Genomic DNA, 20156 nt, shown 5'->3' on the forward strand with positions numbered 1-20156 from the left:
GCGTCATTTCATTTTGTGCACTGCAGGCACTTGATTTCTTATTGACCTTCATTTCAAAATTAAAAAAAAAAAAAACATGTTGGTGCTATTCATTTTGTATCTTCTCTGGATGGTATTTTCTACCACAACAGAGATCATTGAACTAGCATAAGCAATCTGCATTGTCAAAGAATACTAAGTTTACCAAATGATCTCACATCTTCTAAAGAATTCATTGTCATAAATATGTTGAAAAAACTTATTCTATGAGGCCATGCATAAAAACACGCCTCAAACTCAGAAGAATGATGTGCGCACTTTTTCTTAGAAGACAATGAATGTTCATGAGTTTTCACTGTGCAAGAAAAATGAGGAGAGATGATATAGGAGTACTAAAAGTACATTCAGGTCTAAACGTCTGTTTCCATAAAGCCCCAGAATTCTGAAGAAAACCAGTGCATGCGGCCAGAATCTTGTTTGCGTTATACACTCAAACCTCATTATAACAAACTTGCATCTGACACAAAAAATAGGTTCGTTATATCCGAAAATTCGTTATAAATATTTATTCTTCACACCAAATGTATTGCGAGACTATTTCAATTACTTCGTTATAGCCAATATTTCGTTATATCCAGATTCGTTATATCGAGGCTTGAGTCTACTATACAGATCATCGCTACACTGCGGCACGGCCATGATATCTATTTTACAGCTACGCCTTATTGATATTTGCACAGCAAAAAAAATTTAATATTGTTATTTCTGCAGCACACGTCAAGCAAAATATATTCAATATATTTGGTGCAATGCACACTGATCAGATCCCATGAACTTTTCAGAGCTTCTATTATTGCCTCGGCTACAATATTACTTGAGAGTATGAAAAGCATAGATTAGTGAACTGTTTTTATGCACCCTGAAAACTCCATAGCTTACAAATCTAAGTTATTATTATAGTTCTTGACAATTATGTCACAAAACTTATACAAACAGGGAATGCCTGAAGTGTTTTCATTAAGGCTGTAGTTGGGCTTCGAGCGGCTCATTACTTAGCACAGAAGGTAACCATTAAGACCTTTGTGTTTACCTTAATCAGCTTGAAAAAACATGCACCACATTTATTTCAGTGTTCCTGTGCCACTGCATCTGTAATAACGAATCAGAAATTCTGTCTTCTAAAGCGACAGCTTGCTGCCTTCATGTTTTCTTGTTTCTTAATCAAGCCTCATGTTTGACAAGGCACTTGATTAAATGTGATAATTTACTCCGGGCACACTTTACGCTCAACATTTTTTGAGCCTGTTGATGAACCAGTCACACGGAAATCCTTCCATCTTCTGTCAAAGACATTAAACTTCCCCATCCTGACCTGTTTGTGACTACTTCGAATTCAAGGGTTGCATTTAACAAAAAGTTTAATTATATTTCTTGCACAGCGAATCTTGTGATAATCATGACAGCAAATGTTCAACCAAATTAAAACAATAATTGTCAATTTTCATGCTGAATCGAGTTATAACATAAACCTGAGCTGTTTTTCACCAACATTGCCCTAATGGGCACATATATATGCACTGTTTATGCCTCACATCAGCATAACACGAACTTAATGCTATATTAACATAAAATCTATTGAAAGACCTGTTCTGTCGAAAAGCTGGAAGGTGATACCTAAATAAATGCAAATAATGTAACTCATATAAAAGAGTTTATGAAAGACACATGCCCTAGTTTAAAGAGTACTGCATCACGAGTTCAAGAACACCTAATAAATATATTTCCTGGGTCACTGTCCTTAGGAAGCCAGTATTGCTATGCAGAATATAAAACTTCTATAGGCCTAGCAGCTCATGGTATTAAAACACGCCTCAAATAACCATCTGAGATGCTTCTGTTGAACTTTAAAGCAACTTAAGCTGTATCACAATATAAATACAATAATTAAAAAGATCCAATGACATAATATAACTGCAAATAGCATGAAAAGCTTTCCAGGATAAGCATATCAAGCATGACCACTTAGCACTGCCCTGTTGGTACCAAAAAAGCCCTTGCATCAACAAAAGGAGACACAAATGTGGATACCATTGTAGTGCTTTTTTTTCTTCAGATTCATACGTAATGCCCACCCAAAACAGGGAGAAGCTACACTATAGGACAAATGTGTTGGCAACCTACTAGTAGTATCAGTAACCAGCTAGTGCGTGGCTAAACGCAGTTCTTTATAGAAGATGGTAATGACCTCTTACAGTAAATCTACATTGATATGATGGATACATGAAAATGTGAAAATAATACACGAGCTTCATGAAGCATTTTTTTTAATAAGCTAGAAAATAGAAATGGTGAAGAGCATATCGGGATCAGAAAATAACATTCAACAACAACCTGTATAAGGGCCTTAAGCCATCACCTGTCTAGGATCAACAGTTTTTCATACTTGAGGTGACAGGATGAAACATTTTATGCTACCTTGCGACACTTTCGCATAGACAAAATGAGCGTGCAACACATTTGTGGATGCTGCAGCGCAGTTGTTGCTCACCCGAGCAGTGTGTGCCTCGCCGTCGGAGTATGGCCCGTCCGCTGATGCTGCTTTCTCAGGGAGCGTGTGAGCTCCCGTGTGCCTCTGCTCTTGAACTGATGCCAACCTACGTGCATGAAGCAGTTCCTTTATTGACGAGAGTTATTTTTCATGCCAGAAGATGCTTAAAAAAAGTGTTAATTTACACAGTGCAGCTATAGGAAATCATGCTCCCATAGGTAAACATTCGAGAAAGCAACAGATCTTCCTTGGGGTAAAATCATAAATGTTTTACACAAACATGCAGCCTTGTGAAAGTTTTCTGAACCCTAGTTCAGGTGGTCCAGACAATAACACCAGTACTCCTGATGCTTTTTTGAAACCGAAACATCTGAAACTTCTGAATACTTTTTGAAGCTGAATAAGCTGTTTTAAAAAATGATGACTAATTCTTATATCAACAATGCATTACTAGGCCCTCTGAAATAACCAACTTATGGACGTACCACTAGAAAATATTCATTCAAAGCCAGTAACCACATTCGCACTTTTGGTTTAATGCAGTCACTGGTATAAAAAATTGATGAGATTTCATATCAACTTTAATGCATGAATACAATGTGGATTCATATAAAATATTTAGAGCAGCCTTGAGTACAACTGCACAGAATGGAAAGCTCTTATTATTTTTCAAAAGGAACATTGTAATATCGTAAAAGCCACATTCTACTGAACAGTTTAATGCTTAAACACTACAAACAGGAAAAAATTTAGTGCACATGTATAGCTTGGGGGAAAAAGTGCAAACCTTTTTAATGTGACTAGTGTCCCAGTAAGCTTCTTGCACCGCCTAAGTGCATTTTCTAGTCTTTCTGGCTCCTCCTTGAGGAATCTGCGGTGAAAAAAACAGCAAGCATCAGTGCCACTCAATAAAAATTTGTGGAGATTATCAATAAAGCATGAAAATTACAAAGCTGTGTCATTCACTCTCCGCATCCATCCACTTAGTGCAAAACATTCCTTTAGAGCACAGTAGTAATGGTGTAGTGGCCACGAAGTGAACATTTTGTATTGTGAGCTTTCGCAGATAAGCTAGAAACAGTGCACAGCAGTGTTGCGGAGTTGCCACTTTGGAATTTAAATAATTCCAGAATCATTCCACACTTTTGTAACCCCAGAATGAAATGGGAACAACGTCTGGAGGAATGGAATGGGAATTAAATTAAGTCTTCCCGAAAACAGGGCATTTTCTTGTCTAACTGCTGTTTTTCAAACTTCAAAACATCAGAGCCTCGAATTTAACAATAAAGTAGCATTTTTAATATGGCTTGGCTGATTATGAGCACGGTACATTTATAAGCAACTCGCCTACTACAACTCTGCCCTTATATCGACTGTGTGCCTCTGAAGTTCGGTTCTATTTTCCGCGTAATTTTGGTCGAGTGGGACTATGGCAGCAGCATCTTCCCCCTCCCCCTATATGCCGTGTGATTATTTTTCATGGCGGCCCAGCCATCTACAGACTCCAGCCGCCTGCTGTCTCCCCACTTTTTACTTTTTTGTGCTAGCTTCTATTGCCGTCGGTGACTCAGATGCATATTTGAAAAAACGCTTTTTTAAGTTGTGATGCGTATTAATGCTGGCACAATGTTTTTGTTCACTGCAAGTTTCCATCCTCATTACAATACAATACTGTCTACCCGCACGGGCAGCTTCGCCTGAAACTCTGTCGGCGAAGGTCAGTAGGTCAGCGCAGCACACAGTCGTACAAGATCAACTTTGTGCGCTCCTCCAGGGTACAACAGCAAGAGAATTAACTTTAGAAGCACTGGTTCCAGAAGCCATCTGAAGCAGGAAAGCCCACAGCACACAGTCGTACAAAATCAACTTTCTGCGCTCCTACACCATACAACAGCAAGAGAATTAACTTTGGAAGCACTGGTTCCAGAAGCCACCTGAAGCAGGAAAGCCCACATAACCACGGCCACGGCGGTGCCTCCCCGAGTCCCAACATGATAATTTTCGGCGAAGAAAACCCACATTCGCTCCATTCTAGGGTGGGGAAGTTGCAGGTGACGCCGCCGCCACACCTGTTGGCGGCTGGAGAAGCACAAGCATAATGCAATACCACACAGGCTGCTGAGCCCAGTGGTTTGCGCTTGAGCAGCTCAGGATTATGAAGCGCAACACATGCATAATTAAATATATTTTACTTTTTTTTTTAAAACCAGTCATTCAAAGAGCCGTCAATCTCAATTCGGGTAGGTTTTAAAACTAAACAGCGAAGCACCCATTTAGCTTCTGAAATTTAGTTGCAATTTTTCAACAAAAAAAAAAACTAAAATAAAGAAGCTTTTTTTTGTACACTGTACTGCTTGCGACATTTATTTCAGCATTTAAAAATCATGAGGACGCTTAAGCATATTCTATGACCTACACCTCCTGACCACAGAACTAGGGACCAATTGCTGAACGTGTTCGAAAAATCAGGCTTTTGGTAGATTATCCCAGAAGATCAAATGCTCCTCAATCTCGAGCTGAGAGCTGGTCATCTCGCAGTCCCAGCGCTCCAGGGTGAGAGCATCTCATTATTATCATTGTTTTTTCTGCATCGTTACTCGGTTCCTACATCTCGGCACAAATCCCTGTTCACATCACCAAGCAAAGAGTACATTGGGGAAGAACATAATTCCCTACACCGTTAATAGGTACTACTGTAATATCATGCTCAAATTAGCCATGGAGGCCTGAGTATACATGTTCTATCGAAGTCGAAGGCCACAACGCACTCTCTTGGTTATCCTTTAGTTAGCCAAAACCAAGGGTTAGCATGATTTAAAAGTGAGAACAATCTGCCAATTTGTAAAATAAAAACTGGGGCTAAAGTTAGCTTACAAAAAAATGCATTATCCCAAGTGATAATGCAGGGAGAAACAAATTATATCTGCTGTTGGTTCCTATTAATACCCCCATATGAGATTGGCGAAAACTCTATGCACAGCCTGCTCTTCATCTTACAGGCAGTTTAGTACACGACACACGTAAATAACCTTTGCGACAAGGAAGAGATTGCATACCCGTGCACAGGTGAACACAGAAAGTTTTCACCCCATCCATGCTTGTGAGGCACACTTGACAAGCGTAAGTGAAGACAAGCATGTGGCCCAGTGTTCCGTATTCGATAAAAAGGCACAGGATGCCCAAGCGGCAGCGCACTGTTCTATATAGTACCAGCATATCTAAAGGTGTTTTGCTCCCCGTTAGTCACAGTTTAGTTTTCTCTATAGTCACGATTGCTCCAGACATGTGACAAAACTGCTTTTTAAGACTACTTTTGTCAAATTGAAAATACGGAATTGCCTCTGTTTAGAATTAACAAATATAAGCTTAAACAATTAAAAAAAACATCATTTGTTCAAACATGCTGACCATACAAATACTACATGTAGTGGGAGAACTGCTTCTATGGGAATTGGTAGGGTGGTTTTACTGCACGAGATATGCCATCAAGCTACTAACCCTCGACCTTGGCAACATCTTTTGCTTACTTTTGCAGTTCTTAATGCATCTCATGACGCCATTTTCATGAGGTGTTCATTCTTAACTCAATAAGACTATCAAGATGCATTTCCTACATTGAGGAATCGAAGGAACGGAATTGAACGGTCCCCCCAATTTCGAAGCAGGAATTGGCCAAGTTTTTTTCACTCTGAGAAAATAGAAGGAATAAAATTGCGGTAAGTCCTAATTTCCCAGAATGTAACTGAATTGAAATAAATGTGCCCGTTCCGCAACACTGGTGCACAGCTTCAGTTTAGCTACACAAGACCTCAGAGCAGCCTGTAGTACATTAGAAATCGGTTCTCAACGTGTGAAAACATGAGAGCCTTCATTGCTAGTTCACCATGTTTAGTTCTTAATGTATTCTCAGAAACACTCTGTACAAAGATTTGTTATTCAGCTAGTTGTTTGGCTAGGACACAACTGCGACGACTGCTGGTTTGCTGCTCATGGTGTCATAATAAATGCAGAAATACTTGTTAGAAGATTTATAGAACTTATAGAAAGGTCAGTAAAATGTTAGGCAAAGTGCACTGTATAGTATATACTGTACTAAATCGATATAACAGCTAGACATCAGCTACTCCTCACTAGTTTTTTAAAATTAGCAAAAAGCTTATAATTGTAGACTATATAAGAAAAAAACTTTCAAGCAAAATGCATTCATTACAATATGTCACGATGAACTCATAGCTTATGCTTAAACTCATATTTTATTGACTGATGGTAAATGTAATCAATTCATGTTATGCACATGGTCACCACCATCATCATCATCTGGAAAACAAATGCCACATTCAATTACTTTCAACTGACAGTGTCTACACCAAGTGCCAGAATTTCATGCCTAAAACAGGAGGTGTGCAAGCCACATAAAGAATAACACAGATACATGGTGGCCAGTTCAAGCAGCAGAATGGCTCACTAATTATGTAAAAGAAATATATTGTATGTTACATGCAGTTAGGAATGGCCAACGATAAATAGTCTTAGACAGAAGTAAGCATCTTGACTGCTCAAAGTCGCAGTGTATCACCGTTCATATCACTTCCTAAACGTACATGTCTTGATATACATATGATGCAAGAAGACATACATAAAAGATTTGTATAGACACTTACTTTTCTTCTCGAACAACAACTTCCATTTCTGCTCCCATGACTGATTTCAAGCTTTCTTGTAGATTTGGGAACCGCGCTGCAACAGGAAAAGAATACAAGCTACCAATGAGCCAACAGTTGAATAAATATGGTGCATTCAAACAAATACTCAAATCGTACTTTATCTTTGCATAGGTTCAGCATAATCAAACTGTAAATGCGATGTAATAGAATGATATTGTCATAGCAACATCATTCACATAAATCAACATATACTAACCAGTTTGAGGGAAATTAACTTTTTATTTAATGTAGCACTAATTACCACTTCTTATGTCTCATGAATTAAGAAATAGGCGAGTTTTCACAGGGAATAAAAAAAAAACAGCCAAGTGGAAGGTCCCAGTTTATAGGTAAGATATGTGAATATTTTTGTTTTTTATTTTTCTCAATAGAGGAGGCAGATTGTTAAATAACTGTATGCAACTCAAAACATTGCAGTCATACCAGGCAGCTACCAAAGTATCAGTGAAGATAAGCAGTTTAAACTTCATCAAAACAAATTTGTTTTAATGAAGTTTCAAATTACCATTCCTCGCCAGGTATTTATTGGGTCCGAATCCCAAGTAACCGAATTTCTTTGGCATTAAATCAACAAAAGTGGTGGTTTATTCCTAACTTTAACAGAGCCAGGCAAACCCCACCAAAAAAAAAGGAGCTGTCTAAAACTACTCTAGCTGGTATGTGCCAAAAACCTGTGCGAGCCTCTCATGGCTCACCTTTGGTCCACTGAATGTTTTGAACTTGAAACTTGAACGGGGTGGCAAAACTTCGATAGAGCTAATTCAAGCAATGAAATAGTAATATGATGCCACTAGCTTCCCTGTTTTCAACCAGTTAAGCAAAACTTCAGTTTAGACTAGTTAGTATGGTATTGCAATGTGTTTAAAGTAATAGAGAGATGAGCTAGTTGGTATTTATTTCTTCTGAAAGAACAGGGCATGCAATCACAGACACAAGAAGTCAGGACACCACAAACGCCTATTTAAAACTCAGTTGTTTGTAGGCATTTGTGGTGCTCTGAGTTCTTGTGTCTGTGATTGCACGCCTTTTTTTTTCTTTAGATTGTAATGTGGTTGCGCTGTGTGAAATTAACAAATGTCTGATGAGAAATAGGACAGGACAAGACATGTTTTGTCCTATTTTCCATTTGTGCATTTTGCTCAGTGCAATCAAATTACAATTTTAACAGGTCTTTGTGATGTTAAATCAGTGAATCTGCTTGAAGCTTTTTTTTTTTTTTTTCTGATAATAGGAGCCTTTCCTTAAGCCGAGATAGCTAAACCACAGAACAAACCATTCGGAGGGTCACTGTTGGACTGGTTACTCAGCGATTTACCTTTCAGGTCTGCTACTGTTTTGCTGGCCCTGCTGAGAACCAGAGCCATGCTTTCCACATTGCTCATGTTTACTCGGCATCTTCGATTGATCACGTTGCCCCTGAGCTCCTCTACTTGACTCTCCAAGTCACTGCAACGGAAAAAGCATTTGACAAACACAGCAAATTCAGTAACTCATATACAGCATTCCTGGTCGTTGATACAGATAACAAAAGAAATTGTTAGGAAGACATTCCCTTCAGAAGCTTAGTAGGATAATCATGGACTTTCAAACATTCTTGTTAGACCAATACATGCTTGTGTAAAATTTATATATATCATGCAATGCAGTTCTGGCAAAAAACTTTCAAAGTGGTTCTAATTCCAAGTTTCATTCTTTTTTTGGTTTCTCAAGATCCAGTGCAATATAACCTCAATATCAAGTTTGTACGCTGCAAATATTATTATGTAAATAATATAATAATATGTAAATAAATAATAATAATAAATAATAATAATAATAATAATAATATGTATTCAAGTAAGCTCGCATCTTATTCAAAATGTGACAAAATATTTGTATACGCAGTTCTTGAACGAACTAATAAAAATGTGGCTTCTTACGACAGGTCCTTCTCCAGCCGTGTGACATCTTGTCTGTACAGGTCCTCTTCCCTGGACACCCGAAGTCGTTCTGTACAAACCTGGTCTTCACCCACTTGAACAGCAGCCAGCATCACCTAAATTAAAAAACAAATGCCGATACACAGAGAACTATCATCAATATTGAGTCAATATTTGAAGCTATTTTCAGGGATAGCTTTGGCTGCTTTCAAGTTTTCATGAAAATCAACCAGTGCGCAAGTTGATTACATCACAACAGTAAACTTATGTAGTGTAACTGAAAGACTGGTGGGAATGGTCCTGCTGAGTTATGGATTACATATTGCTGTGGAGACATTTTTGGCCCAGGAGCTAGTTAATGCTGTCGAAATGTATTTAAAAATATGGGCATTTTTATGGTATAACAACTACGTTATTTCACTGTAGTGTTTACATATTGAATGTTAGTAACTGATGCATTCCCTTTGGCAAGATGGCTCGAGCTCCTCTACCACTCCCCATATCCTTTCGAGAAGCTGTATCCTACTAAAAAATCGGCCTAAATTGGGCTGGGATGATTGAAAACTCTATGCCAATGCACTTGAGAGGACGGCAGTGCGACGTTAAACAGTTCCTCGATGTTTACTGGTGCACTTAGGCAAAACATTTATCACCAGAAAGGCAGTATGTCTTATGTCTTGTGATGTCTGAGCCCAGCAATCCACTGATGACAATACCGCATTCACTCGCCTAATGAACCCACTCACATAATGAACCCGCCCCCTACCTCGCATGACTTCAATATCTTAGCACCAAAAAATGGAGACAAAAGAAAGCGACGTAAATGTTGTCTAGGTCTCTTTCTTTTGTTTTTGTTTTTTGGTGCTAAGATATCGAAGTCATGCATCTTTACCAACCCGCCCAACTCGCCACACCCCTATCTTGGTTTCTGGAAAAAAGTTATTTTTTAATGTATCTGTTCATTTTATTTCAGTGTGATAGCCAGTGCCATTGACGATGGAAACAGTGTTAAATAACGCCTTTATATCGCAAAAGAACAATGCAATGAATGTCAAAACATAGTTTAACAGCCATGCTAAATGGCTGCCGAGCAGTGGAAGCAGCATCTTACGTGCCAGGAAAACATGAAGGTGAGAACCAGCTGAAATAATCATGCTCAAAAAGCAAAAAAAGAATTTGAGACAATACGCAGAATTTTCACCTTGATCTTGAGGCATGTCTCCCGAATCATTTCCCTGGCGGTGACAGCTTGAGTCTGTGTCATCCGCCGCAGGTTACGTACTTCCAACCGCAGGTCCTTGGTTTGCTTTCTCAAGAGCTGCAGCTGGGAGCACGCTTCCACAGTGAAATGAATATCTGCACAGTGGAATGAAGCTCGCTATAATGACAGCTGCATACAACAGTGCAATTTCTGAATGTTCAACACATAATTTGTGGTACTCTGTACTGTAACTTCAAGGCCAAGTGCAATGAGGAAAAAATATGAGGTATTTAGCAGTAATGCTACAAAAGGAAGTACGCAAGACACACTCAAAATGTGACCAGCCTTAAGCAAAGTCTGTATTGCCCAACTGATTTAGATGCAATGGAAGTTCTTTTTAAGGAAGCAACTAAATGACTACGCCACAGGAGCACATGTCAGGGTACTGTGACACCAAGGTTGACAGCCTGACTTCTGTAAGCAAGTGCCTACTTGCTTACAGCATTCCTTGCTTACAGCCATTAGTTAAAAAACTCTATCGTTATATTATCATGATCATAATCATCCTGAACTTGTTTACTGCGCAACACCAGAAACACAGGACAGGGAAGGAGCAAAAGAGAAAGAAAAGACGATGCCAACTTTTCTTTCTCTTTTGCTTCTTTCCTGTTGTGTGTTTCTGGCGTTGCGCCGTAAACAACTTCACAATGGGTCCCAACCAACTGGCCCAACTTACCGTGTTACTGTGATCATAACCAGTTTATACTAATTAAAAGTCAACTGTAACAACCGCATTTGCTTGCATAATTTGTGCCTTAGCATAATTGGCGCACCCCTACTTCTCAGCTTTGCTAAAATAGAAAAAAAATATTTGCTCGCATATGTTTCGTTTCCCGACCAGTCCGAGCCAGCCCGTCGGCGCGCGCACGAAGAAACACCAGACTTTTCGATGCTTCGAACAGGGCGCACGCCTCGCCGAGCAGATAAGCTGCCAGACAAGGTTTGTCCCTTCTTACAAGGGCTTCTCCCAAACTAGGGTCTTCAGAATACCGTATGCAAACACTCAAACATTTTGACAGGTGACTGGAACTGCTCGAGCATTTGCCTACTTCTATCTTTTCATTTCGACCACCGGGAGAACGAACTTGAGAATGCATGCTCTTGGGCCACAGCACGGACAACTTTCTGCATCAGAGGCTCAGAGGTGTGCGAGGGCCTGTCACGTGCAAACCGTTCATCTCATTTTCTGCGTCCGCGCTGCAATGCACGCTTCCAGCCGATGCGTTTTTACGGTTCCCTTGCGATGTGCTACAGTAATCATATATATGATGAAATTGTAGCTCACTTTTGTAAATTTTGCCGAAGAAAACTGGAACTGAGCCGCCGCAAAGCACTTCAAGGTGACGTACGATCGGTGCGATCGGTTCATGGGAAAGCAGAAGACAGCGCGCTTGCTAATGCAAAGTTCCTGCCATTGAAGAAGGCCTTTTCAGTTATGTGTCGATGCATAGATCTTCCAGCATCGCCGTGTCGTGGGACCTAGTTTCTCCCAGCATTGTTGAGAAGAGCTCCAAGAAAATAGGCCTTTCGAACACGCTTGACATAACCGAGGAGGTGCGCATTGGGAGGGCCGCGACGCACTGGCAGTGGTCATGATGATAACTCCTAATTGGACTTCGCGATCAGTGATGCCCACCAGACCATGCGTGACCAGATCTGACTAGTTATAGTACATGCTGATTCTTTTGAGTTAACAAGTACACTTTGTTTGCTCTTCAGTTTATTTTGTTTTTTTTTTTATGTGTATACGATGTGTGTTTGGACTGTGACGCGTTTCGTATGTGCTCAGAAAATCCCCGTGTCTTTTGTGCACCCCCACCCCAAAACCACGACAGAAAGTGCCCAAATTATGCGAGTAAATATGGAATTTGATTGCTGTCAAGGACCAGTTAGTTTCCATTCTTGCACATTCTAGTTACACCAGTAATTTAAGTAAAGCAGCTTTTAAATTAGATGGAAAGCACTGCGCATTGATGAGGTGCATCGGAATAGATAGTTGGCAATCCAGGAGCTGGGTCTGCAATAAAATGAGTAATGAGGTTGCATGCAAAAATAAACTGTGTACACACAATGGAAGCTTGTGCAAATCAAAAACACATGCCTTTTCCCGGAGATGAAGAATGCTGCCGTGACTCAAGAGCACAACTCAGAGAGGCCGGCTTGGGTGGTGGAGCTGGTTTTGAAGGCCGACCATCCTTGTCTGGAGGGAGAACAAGCAAGGTCCAGTGAGCGAATACAAGCTTCAGTGTAGCAGGCTGCGATATGTTGTGCTAAACACAACATATCGCACTGCTTACACCATCGACAGATCAATAATTTATTTGGACATTTTTGTTTCTTAAGCCATTGCTTAACTCATCACTAACCTTACTACCTTGTACTTGAATGTTACAAAAAGGATATCATTCTTGTTAAAATTTAAAAACGCTGCATGCTGCCTAATTTCACATTTGGAGTGTTTAACTAGCATGAAAATTCAGAACTTTAATGCGATATGCCCGTTTCACATCTTGGGCCCTGCGTCAGTTCTACCCTAAGATGAAGTTGCACACTGCATGCGAGCTTGTTTCTGATGGTATACCTAGCTCTACAAGAAAGAAGCTGGAAATTTATTTACATAATTTATTTATAAAAACAGTTTGCGAAATAGAACCTATAAAGATGGGAATGTTACTGTCAATGGTAAAGTACAGTGAGTCATTGCTAATGTGTAGTTTTAATCACACTTATGTGAGCCACTTTATGCATGGTCATGTTCAATAATGAATAAAAATATAGTTTAAGAAATATAATAATTCAGGACTGTCTCCCAGTGTGGCACTTCGTATGTGTACAGTACATTGTCTGCTTATATAACCAGAGTTGCTTATTGCATGTACCCCTAAAACAGAGTACAGGTTTGCTATGCAGATTCTGTAAACAGTAGCCTATCATATGTGTATAAATGGCTTTTTCTACCAACAAAAGACGTTAGAACTGAGAGACTGGAGTGTAAGCTGTTACAGATGTGAGGATATGTTTATAGGTGTCCTTAAGAAAAAAATTATTGAGTGTTCCACCGTCATGTTCAAGTTGTACAAATTCCAGCCTTTTTCTTCACAGTTTTTAATTGATAAGGAATATACACTGTTTTACCACTTCGTGCCAATGTGTTAATCAGTTATTAGTGTCAATTTATTCTAGGTGAAGAAGCTGTGAACAAGAACAAAACAGCCGACTTTTATGTATATATAGAATCTGCACCAGCAGTACTTTGTAGAAAATCTGGTACAGTTGACAGTACTATCTAATTTACTAATGAACTCAGTTCCTAATTAAAATTTTTTACAGATGGTAACGCCACATTAAAACAAAGTTACATCTCAGCCAGTGGCAACTCTCTTTACTCCGTAGTATCGAAATAGCAATTATATGAACACTCAAGGAGCCTTCTATCTCGTGAGCATTACCATTTTGTTCCATTTTAAGTTCCAATTGATAACATGGCCCCGCGCATCGTATATTCAATGCGTGTGAGAAAGCTAATGAAGGCTGCATGTACAACAGGTGCGGCTTAAGTCAAGATGAAATGCACTGGCCAGCTTTGTCAGGCAACGAAATGTGAGCGGGTGCTGATGGGGGCGGGATTCACCACTTGGACAGCAGTTGTGCTGCTGCATGCGCTCTTGCTGCAGAGACCAGCAGATGCCTTGTATACCACTGCTTACTTCTCACCGCTTACTTCATGCTGAAGCGATTGACAGCACGACAACCGCTCCGCTCATTGGAGTAGCTTCGTTACCGTACGCCAGCACTTAGTAAAGTTACATCCGACCAAATGCTAGAGAAGTTTGCTACTAGCCTAACAATGTATAACATTCGAATATGCTGCTGTCAATTGATTTGATTGATATGTGGGGTTTAACATCCCAAAACCATGATATGATTATGTGAAACGCTGTAGTGGAGGGCTCCGGAAATTTCGACCACCTGGGGTTCTTTGACATGCACCCAAATCTGAGCACACGGGCCTACAACATTTCCGCCTCCATCTGAAATGCATCTGCTGCAGCCGGGATTCGATCTTGCAACCTGCGGGTCAGCAGCCGAGTACCTTAGTCAGTAGACCACTGTGGCAGGGCTATATATGCTGCTGTCAAACTTAGTCAGTTGGTCTTGTTGCAATTTTTCGAAAATGATGCATTTTCTACAAGCTTATATTACTGAGCCCAGTTGTACATTTGTTTTGTAATATGTAATACTACCTTCTAACAAGGTTCATCAGATCATGAATTAACAGTACTGAACATGCCAAGTTTAATATTCACAGTCAAATTGTCGAGGCACGCTTGACAAGCTAGATAACTGTAACTGAAGGTACCACTATCCTAAAGGTTGTGGAAATGAGATAACTTATATCTTCACCTTCATGTGCTAGTATTGAGAATGGCTACTGACACTGAAGTGAGCAGAACAATGATCTTTAAATCTATCAACCACATCAGTGCCAGCGAGACGCGCAAAAATTGAGTGGTGTTGACTGATCATGTGTGTAAGCGTAAATTATGGAAGTGATGAAAAACTATGGAAAATAGTGTAGCACATGTAGTATTGCAGTCTGGTTAAACATATACTGTGGTTATTCATTTATTTTTTACACATACCTCTGATTTGATTCAGGCTGTGAGAAGCACCATATTTTTATTGATTACCATTATTATTATTTCATAAAAATTAGCTTGAATTCAAGACCGTTTTGAACAGAGCAGCTGCTTAATTAGGCTTCACAACATGCTCTTCTAATCTGTTGAAGCTCGAATGTATGTGCACCACAACAATTTGGCAAACCTGTCCACTGAATAAAGAAGCTGTGAGGGAAAGTGAAGAAATGTAGAAAGAGAGAGTAAAACCTATTAAAAATAGGAATGCTGAGACAAGCAGCCGAGAAGGAGGCACGAGGGATGCGTTGAATGAAAAGTGTGCTGAGTGAAGTGGATAAGAAGAAAGAGGGGTTTGGAGGCAAAGAAGTTAACAGCAGAAAAAATGAAAATGAAAGAAAATTCCTTGGGCAAGGCGCGATTTGAACCTAAGTAGCAATGGTTGGAAGGCAAGTGTCGCTACTACGTGGTTATACAGGCCCGGTAGCAGAGCAAGTACTTATGTGAAGCATATGATTGTGTTGCTTTGAGCGAGAGAATAAGAGTAAAATAGAAAGGGTGAGTAAAGAGAAACACATATAGAGGCATAAATAGGAATAAAAAATAAAGAGAGAGGAACAAAGATATGGACAGAAAGAAAGAAAGACAGAGGCTGAACTAGGCTTTTCAAGTCCTGACTGGCCCTCGCTAAGGTCATGTGGCTATATCTAGGCTTAAGTGGTTATCTTTAGTCTGAGCTTTGCTAGTATGCTACGGAAAGCCCCCTAACTCTTCTTGTTTCATTGCACACCACCGGCGTGAAGCTGGCCTAATTCTTTCTTAATGAAGCTTGATGATTTGCATGATTTACAAGCTTTTCATTACCTTGATTTGTAATTACTTGAATTTCTCTACAACGCTCAACAACAAGTGTGTTCAATGCATTAAGTACACACTAGTGAATTAATTTCTTTGACAAACATAATAAACACTGCATCATGACAGGATCTTGTAGAGACCCTTGCTGTGTAGCTTCGAAAAACTATCTATATCCAATCCTATCACTAATATTTTGAACTTAAAAACAAAATTTAACTGGCAAACGTACAGAAGCTGCATTATAAAGATGAAATTTACCTGGAATTGCAGACGTCACTCCAGAGTAGTCATCTAGGCATGCCAAAGACAGAAAAAGGCCGCAGTGAGATTTAGTGCGTAGGAAATCATAGATAATGTAAATGAGGATTTGGGTGTGTCAAGAAAAATTGACTTCAAATAAAAGCAGAATAATAAAAGCAAGTTTTAATGACCTTTGATCTTCAAATGAATCCTAAAAACATGACACACTTTCTCTATTTTTTTAGAGAATGAAGTAACATTTTTTGTGTGTCCTGATGTGAATGTAAGGAATATGTAGTCACATAACATACAATATTTGAAATGTTACATCATTAGCTAATAACCTATAAGCTTAAACTGCAAGAGCAAGTTTAATTTAATATGTCCACTGGGACAGATGGTCACAAAGTTCATGTGCGTCATTTCTAACTGGTCGTTCACTAATACACCTTCGATGCTTGTAAGGTGGCAGCAAGTCATCAAGAAGATGCGTTTTTATAAGCTCTAAGGTTATGATAGGTTGTGCTATTATAGAAGTGACTAACAATTGTCCCAGAGTGCTATTGAAGAGAGGTGTCATTTGTGGAATGCAATTGTACTACATTACGGAATCTAATAGTACAGATGTATAAAAATTTACATGACAGGAAGGCCAAAACTTGCACATTAACTTCAAAAAACACTGCCAATATCAAAACCTGTGCTTCATTCTCATGACTTGGGCTGCTTTAGCCATAATGTTCCAATATTGTAGAAGCTACTACTAATAAATTTAGAAAGTAACATGCACAGTTTAGCTGGTTACACATTTTTTTCCATCTAGTGCTTCAAAACCACTCGTCATATTAAAGCTCTCATTGTTCAGGAGTAACATATCTTATTAGTTTATTGAAGCTTTGCGTGGCAAAACACACTGGTTGGTTTCATATAAAGAAACATGTCTTTTTTTGTATAATGAATTCTACATTATAATTCCCATACTGCATTCTGAAGTATTTTTTTATAAATTGATTGTGATAAAGATGAAGATGAACTGAACTGCAACATTATTTACTATGCTTCAGCTTCAATGGAATGTTGTACCCTCACCTGCTATAGAGTGTGATCGCATGCCCTTGATTGCAGGCTTTGTCGGTTTCTCTGCTAGAAAAATAAGAAAGGCAGTCAATAAAATGTCAATAAGCGTAAATTGTGGCATATTTTACATGCCAGCATAGCACATGCCGAATCCCCTGCATTCAGCATGCAGTACAGCGCTTACAAGGAAAAAAATGATTTGCCACACGAAGTACGATAACCACTGCATGCTCTGACACCGATCCTCACGCTGCCTGGCACCTCTTTGAGCATCACAGTGAACAAGATGTAAAGTTCATGAACACATCGTATCGCGTATGTGATTTACAATGTCATCAGGCAAACCCACAAGTGCCGAGTGTTCATACGAGTGTTCATCCCCTACGCATGCATCAGCCACGCATGTTTAGTAGACGACGTCTGTGTCTGACAGCATAAATATACGAGAAATTTTCCGGTACTGGTTGTTGCAAGTTCAGTGCTCATTGTTGTCACTTATACTTCATTCATTGTGTGTTTTTTGTGCTGCAGTGAGCCACTAGATATTGTTTTGCCAGATATTGACTCCTTCTAGCTCCATTGCAAACCAACAAGTTATGAAAATTTTTGACACTGTATATATTAGGATGCCTTATGATTAAGTGTTGTGAGAGTCAAAGAAAGAAAGAACATTAGAGTGTAGAAGAAAATTATGTTCTGGGGCAAAAACAAAATGGCCACAAAAATGCTGTAAAATTATAAGCTACAAAGTAAAATTTTTGTAAGAGAGTAATTCGTCATAGATGTCGAATTTACATGGCCCATGCAGTCCAACCGGCCCGCGCCGCAGCAGAGAGACTTGATCTTGATGTTCCGACGAGGGAGCGGCCCGCAATGTGCTAAAGCAAAGTTCATCCATTAATCCAATGGTTAGTCGCTTTTGTCATGTAGAAGCATGTTTTGAGGCACGTCAAGCAAATATTAATTTGTAAATCTGGTAGCAACATTAGATTTTCTCTAATAGGAGTTTAGTAAATGTAGCAACAGATATAACACTAAAAAAAAACCACAAATCAAAACCCCAGCTTTCTCAACTCAAATACAGTAATAGGTTATTGATATAAATAATATAAGATAGATGTGCAGAAGCTCAAGTACTTAAAATGTAAGCCTGAAACGCTAACGGGGAATTTGACTATCAGCGGCAACAGCACCACAGCATGAGCGACAAGTGATGCAAAAAAACATCATCACATGATGACGTGATTATACGAAGTCATTAACATGTCCCAAATTTCAATCTGACATCTTGTGATGCCATGTCACACGATGCTGTTGTAGAGTCCCCCATTGGTCGGCGAACAAAACCGAACAGTGCTTGACCTCAACAAAGAAAAACAAAAGAAAATGAAGACAGCACTTGGCAGTGGCCCTGTGAAATCGTGGCTCGCGGTCCCTGCTCTCTTGTAATACATCGACAGAGAAGATGATGGCCTTTAACTTCGAATTGTCTTAGGTGAATTCACATGGAACTTGCGAGTTTTTTACACCTTTGTTACAGGAACCATTTTGACGGGCGTCCAGTCGATGGCCATCAAAACGCCACAACTCTATCAACTCAATGGAGTTGTCGCACTGCTACATGGAAGTTTTGAACGGCTGTTGAGCGATTCAAGCATTTACTGCAAATACTGTGTGGCGCTGTGGATTCTTCTTTTAGGGGCGAAGCTCCTTAGGGCGTGGGCTGTGCGTCCCCTGTATGTAGCCACCTCTAGTTTAGTTCTTGCAGTGTTCACTAGATGGCGGTACCGTCTCCTGTATGTAGCCACCTCTAGTTTAGTTCTTGCAGTGTTCACTAGATGGCGGTACCGTCTCCTGTATGTAGCCACCTCTCGTTTAGTTCTTGTAGTGTTTACTAGATGGTGGTACTTGTAGCTGATGATGAAAAGATGCAAGATGTTATAAACTAGAAAGCGGTACTTGTAGTTGATGAAAGACGCGAGATCTTATAAAATAGGAATGATGTCACATATGGCGCGTGTCATTGGTTGAAGGCAATCGTTCGATTTAGTGCGGCGACGTACGCTAGGGGGAGCGATGTAATAAAATCGAGTGGGCAAAATGTACAGAGGATTCATGGTTTACCAGGTTTACCTCCGGAGCTTCGCCCACTCATCATCATTCACTTCGTGGATATGGCGGCACTTTTTTCGAATTCATGTTGCCTCAAGTAAAATGATATGAATTCATTCAAAAACTCAAATATGTCTGTTAATATTACTTTAATACTTTAATAAATTGTTTATCTGTTTTATCAAGCATATTCAGCTATATAAGTTATTAAGCTGTGAAACTATGGCAATTGACGCACGGCGAGACAGCACACTGAAGACAAGCACATGGGTGTTGTAGCGAGCATGTGCAGTTCGCACATTCACAACCCTCACGTATGCTGCTTTGAAAGCATACTGGTTAAATTCATTTTTTGTAATCATGTTTCTAATCGTGTGTGCAAGTACACAAAGTACACTGTGAAGGAGAGAACATGTTCTTCACACCGTTTCTGCTTGCAGTGCTTAATGGCCATTGAAGTTTCAATGACGTTGTGGGGTGCTCTGTTGACTCGATAGACTATTAACTCGATGGCCTTCAAAAACGCCCGTGTGGCAGCTAGTTCCTTACAGTTCGTGACGAACCACTGTATAGTTCCAAGACCTTGCTCCATGTGTATCAATAGGTGGGCCCACACTGTAGAAATATAACTAAGGCCATAATTTGCAATCTCGTATTTAGTCCATTTATGCATATGCCTATTTGAGAACAATTTTTATACATATATAGGCAATCTAATCTTCAAAACTCTGTGAGAGTAGTGTTCTTCACTAAACAGGAAGATATACGTTGCTTCAGGATACGTATTTCAAGTCCATCACT

The 20156-nt window shown here is 39.6% G+C and overlaps 1 protein-coding gene across 1 annotated transcript in view; it reads right to left on the reverse strand.

Moving 5' to 3' along the window:
* Positions 1-20156, reverse strand: part of LOC119178424 (coiled-coil domain-containing protein AGAP005037) — a 421294-nt gene that overhangs the window by 21387 nt on the left and 379751 nt on the right. Inside the window, exons 14-22 of the mRNA XM_075886482.1 lie at positions 17256-17309; positions 16185-16217; positions 12533-12631; positions 10372-10526; positions 9171-9286; positions 8567-8697; positions 7189-7264; positions 3315-3398; positions 2528-2633 (exon numbers count right to left, since the gene is read on the reverse strand). Of these exons, the coding sequence (XP_075742597.1) occupies positions 2528-2633; positions 3315-3398; positions 7189-7264; positions 8567-8697; positions 9171-9286; positions 10372-10526; positions 12533-12631; positions 16185-16217; positions 17256-17309 (854 nt within the window). The remainder of the gene's footprint in view (positions 1-2527; positions 2634-3314; positions 3399-7188; positions 7265-8566; positions 8698-9170; positions 9287-10371; positions 10527-12532; positions 12632-16184; positions 16218-17255; positions 17310-20156) is intronic.

This window comes from Rhipicephalus microplus, chromosome 1 (assembly GCF_043290135.1).
Source record: "Rhipicephalus microplus isolate Deutch F79 chromosome 1, USDA_Rmic, whole genome shotgun sequence".
Lineage (NCBI taxonomy): Eukaryota > Metazoa > Arthropoda > Arachnida > Ixodida > Ixodidae > Rhipicephalus > Rhipicephalus microplus.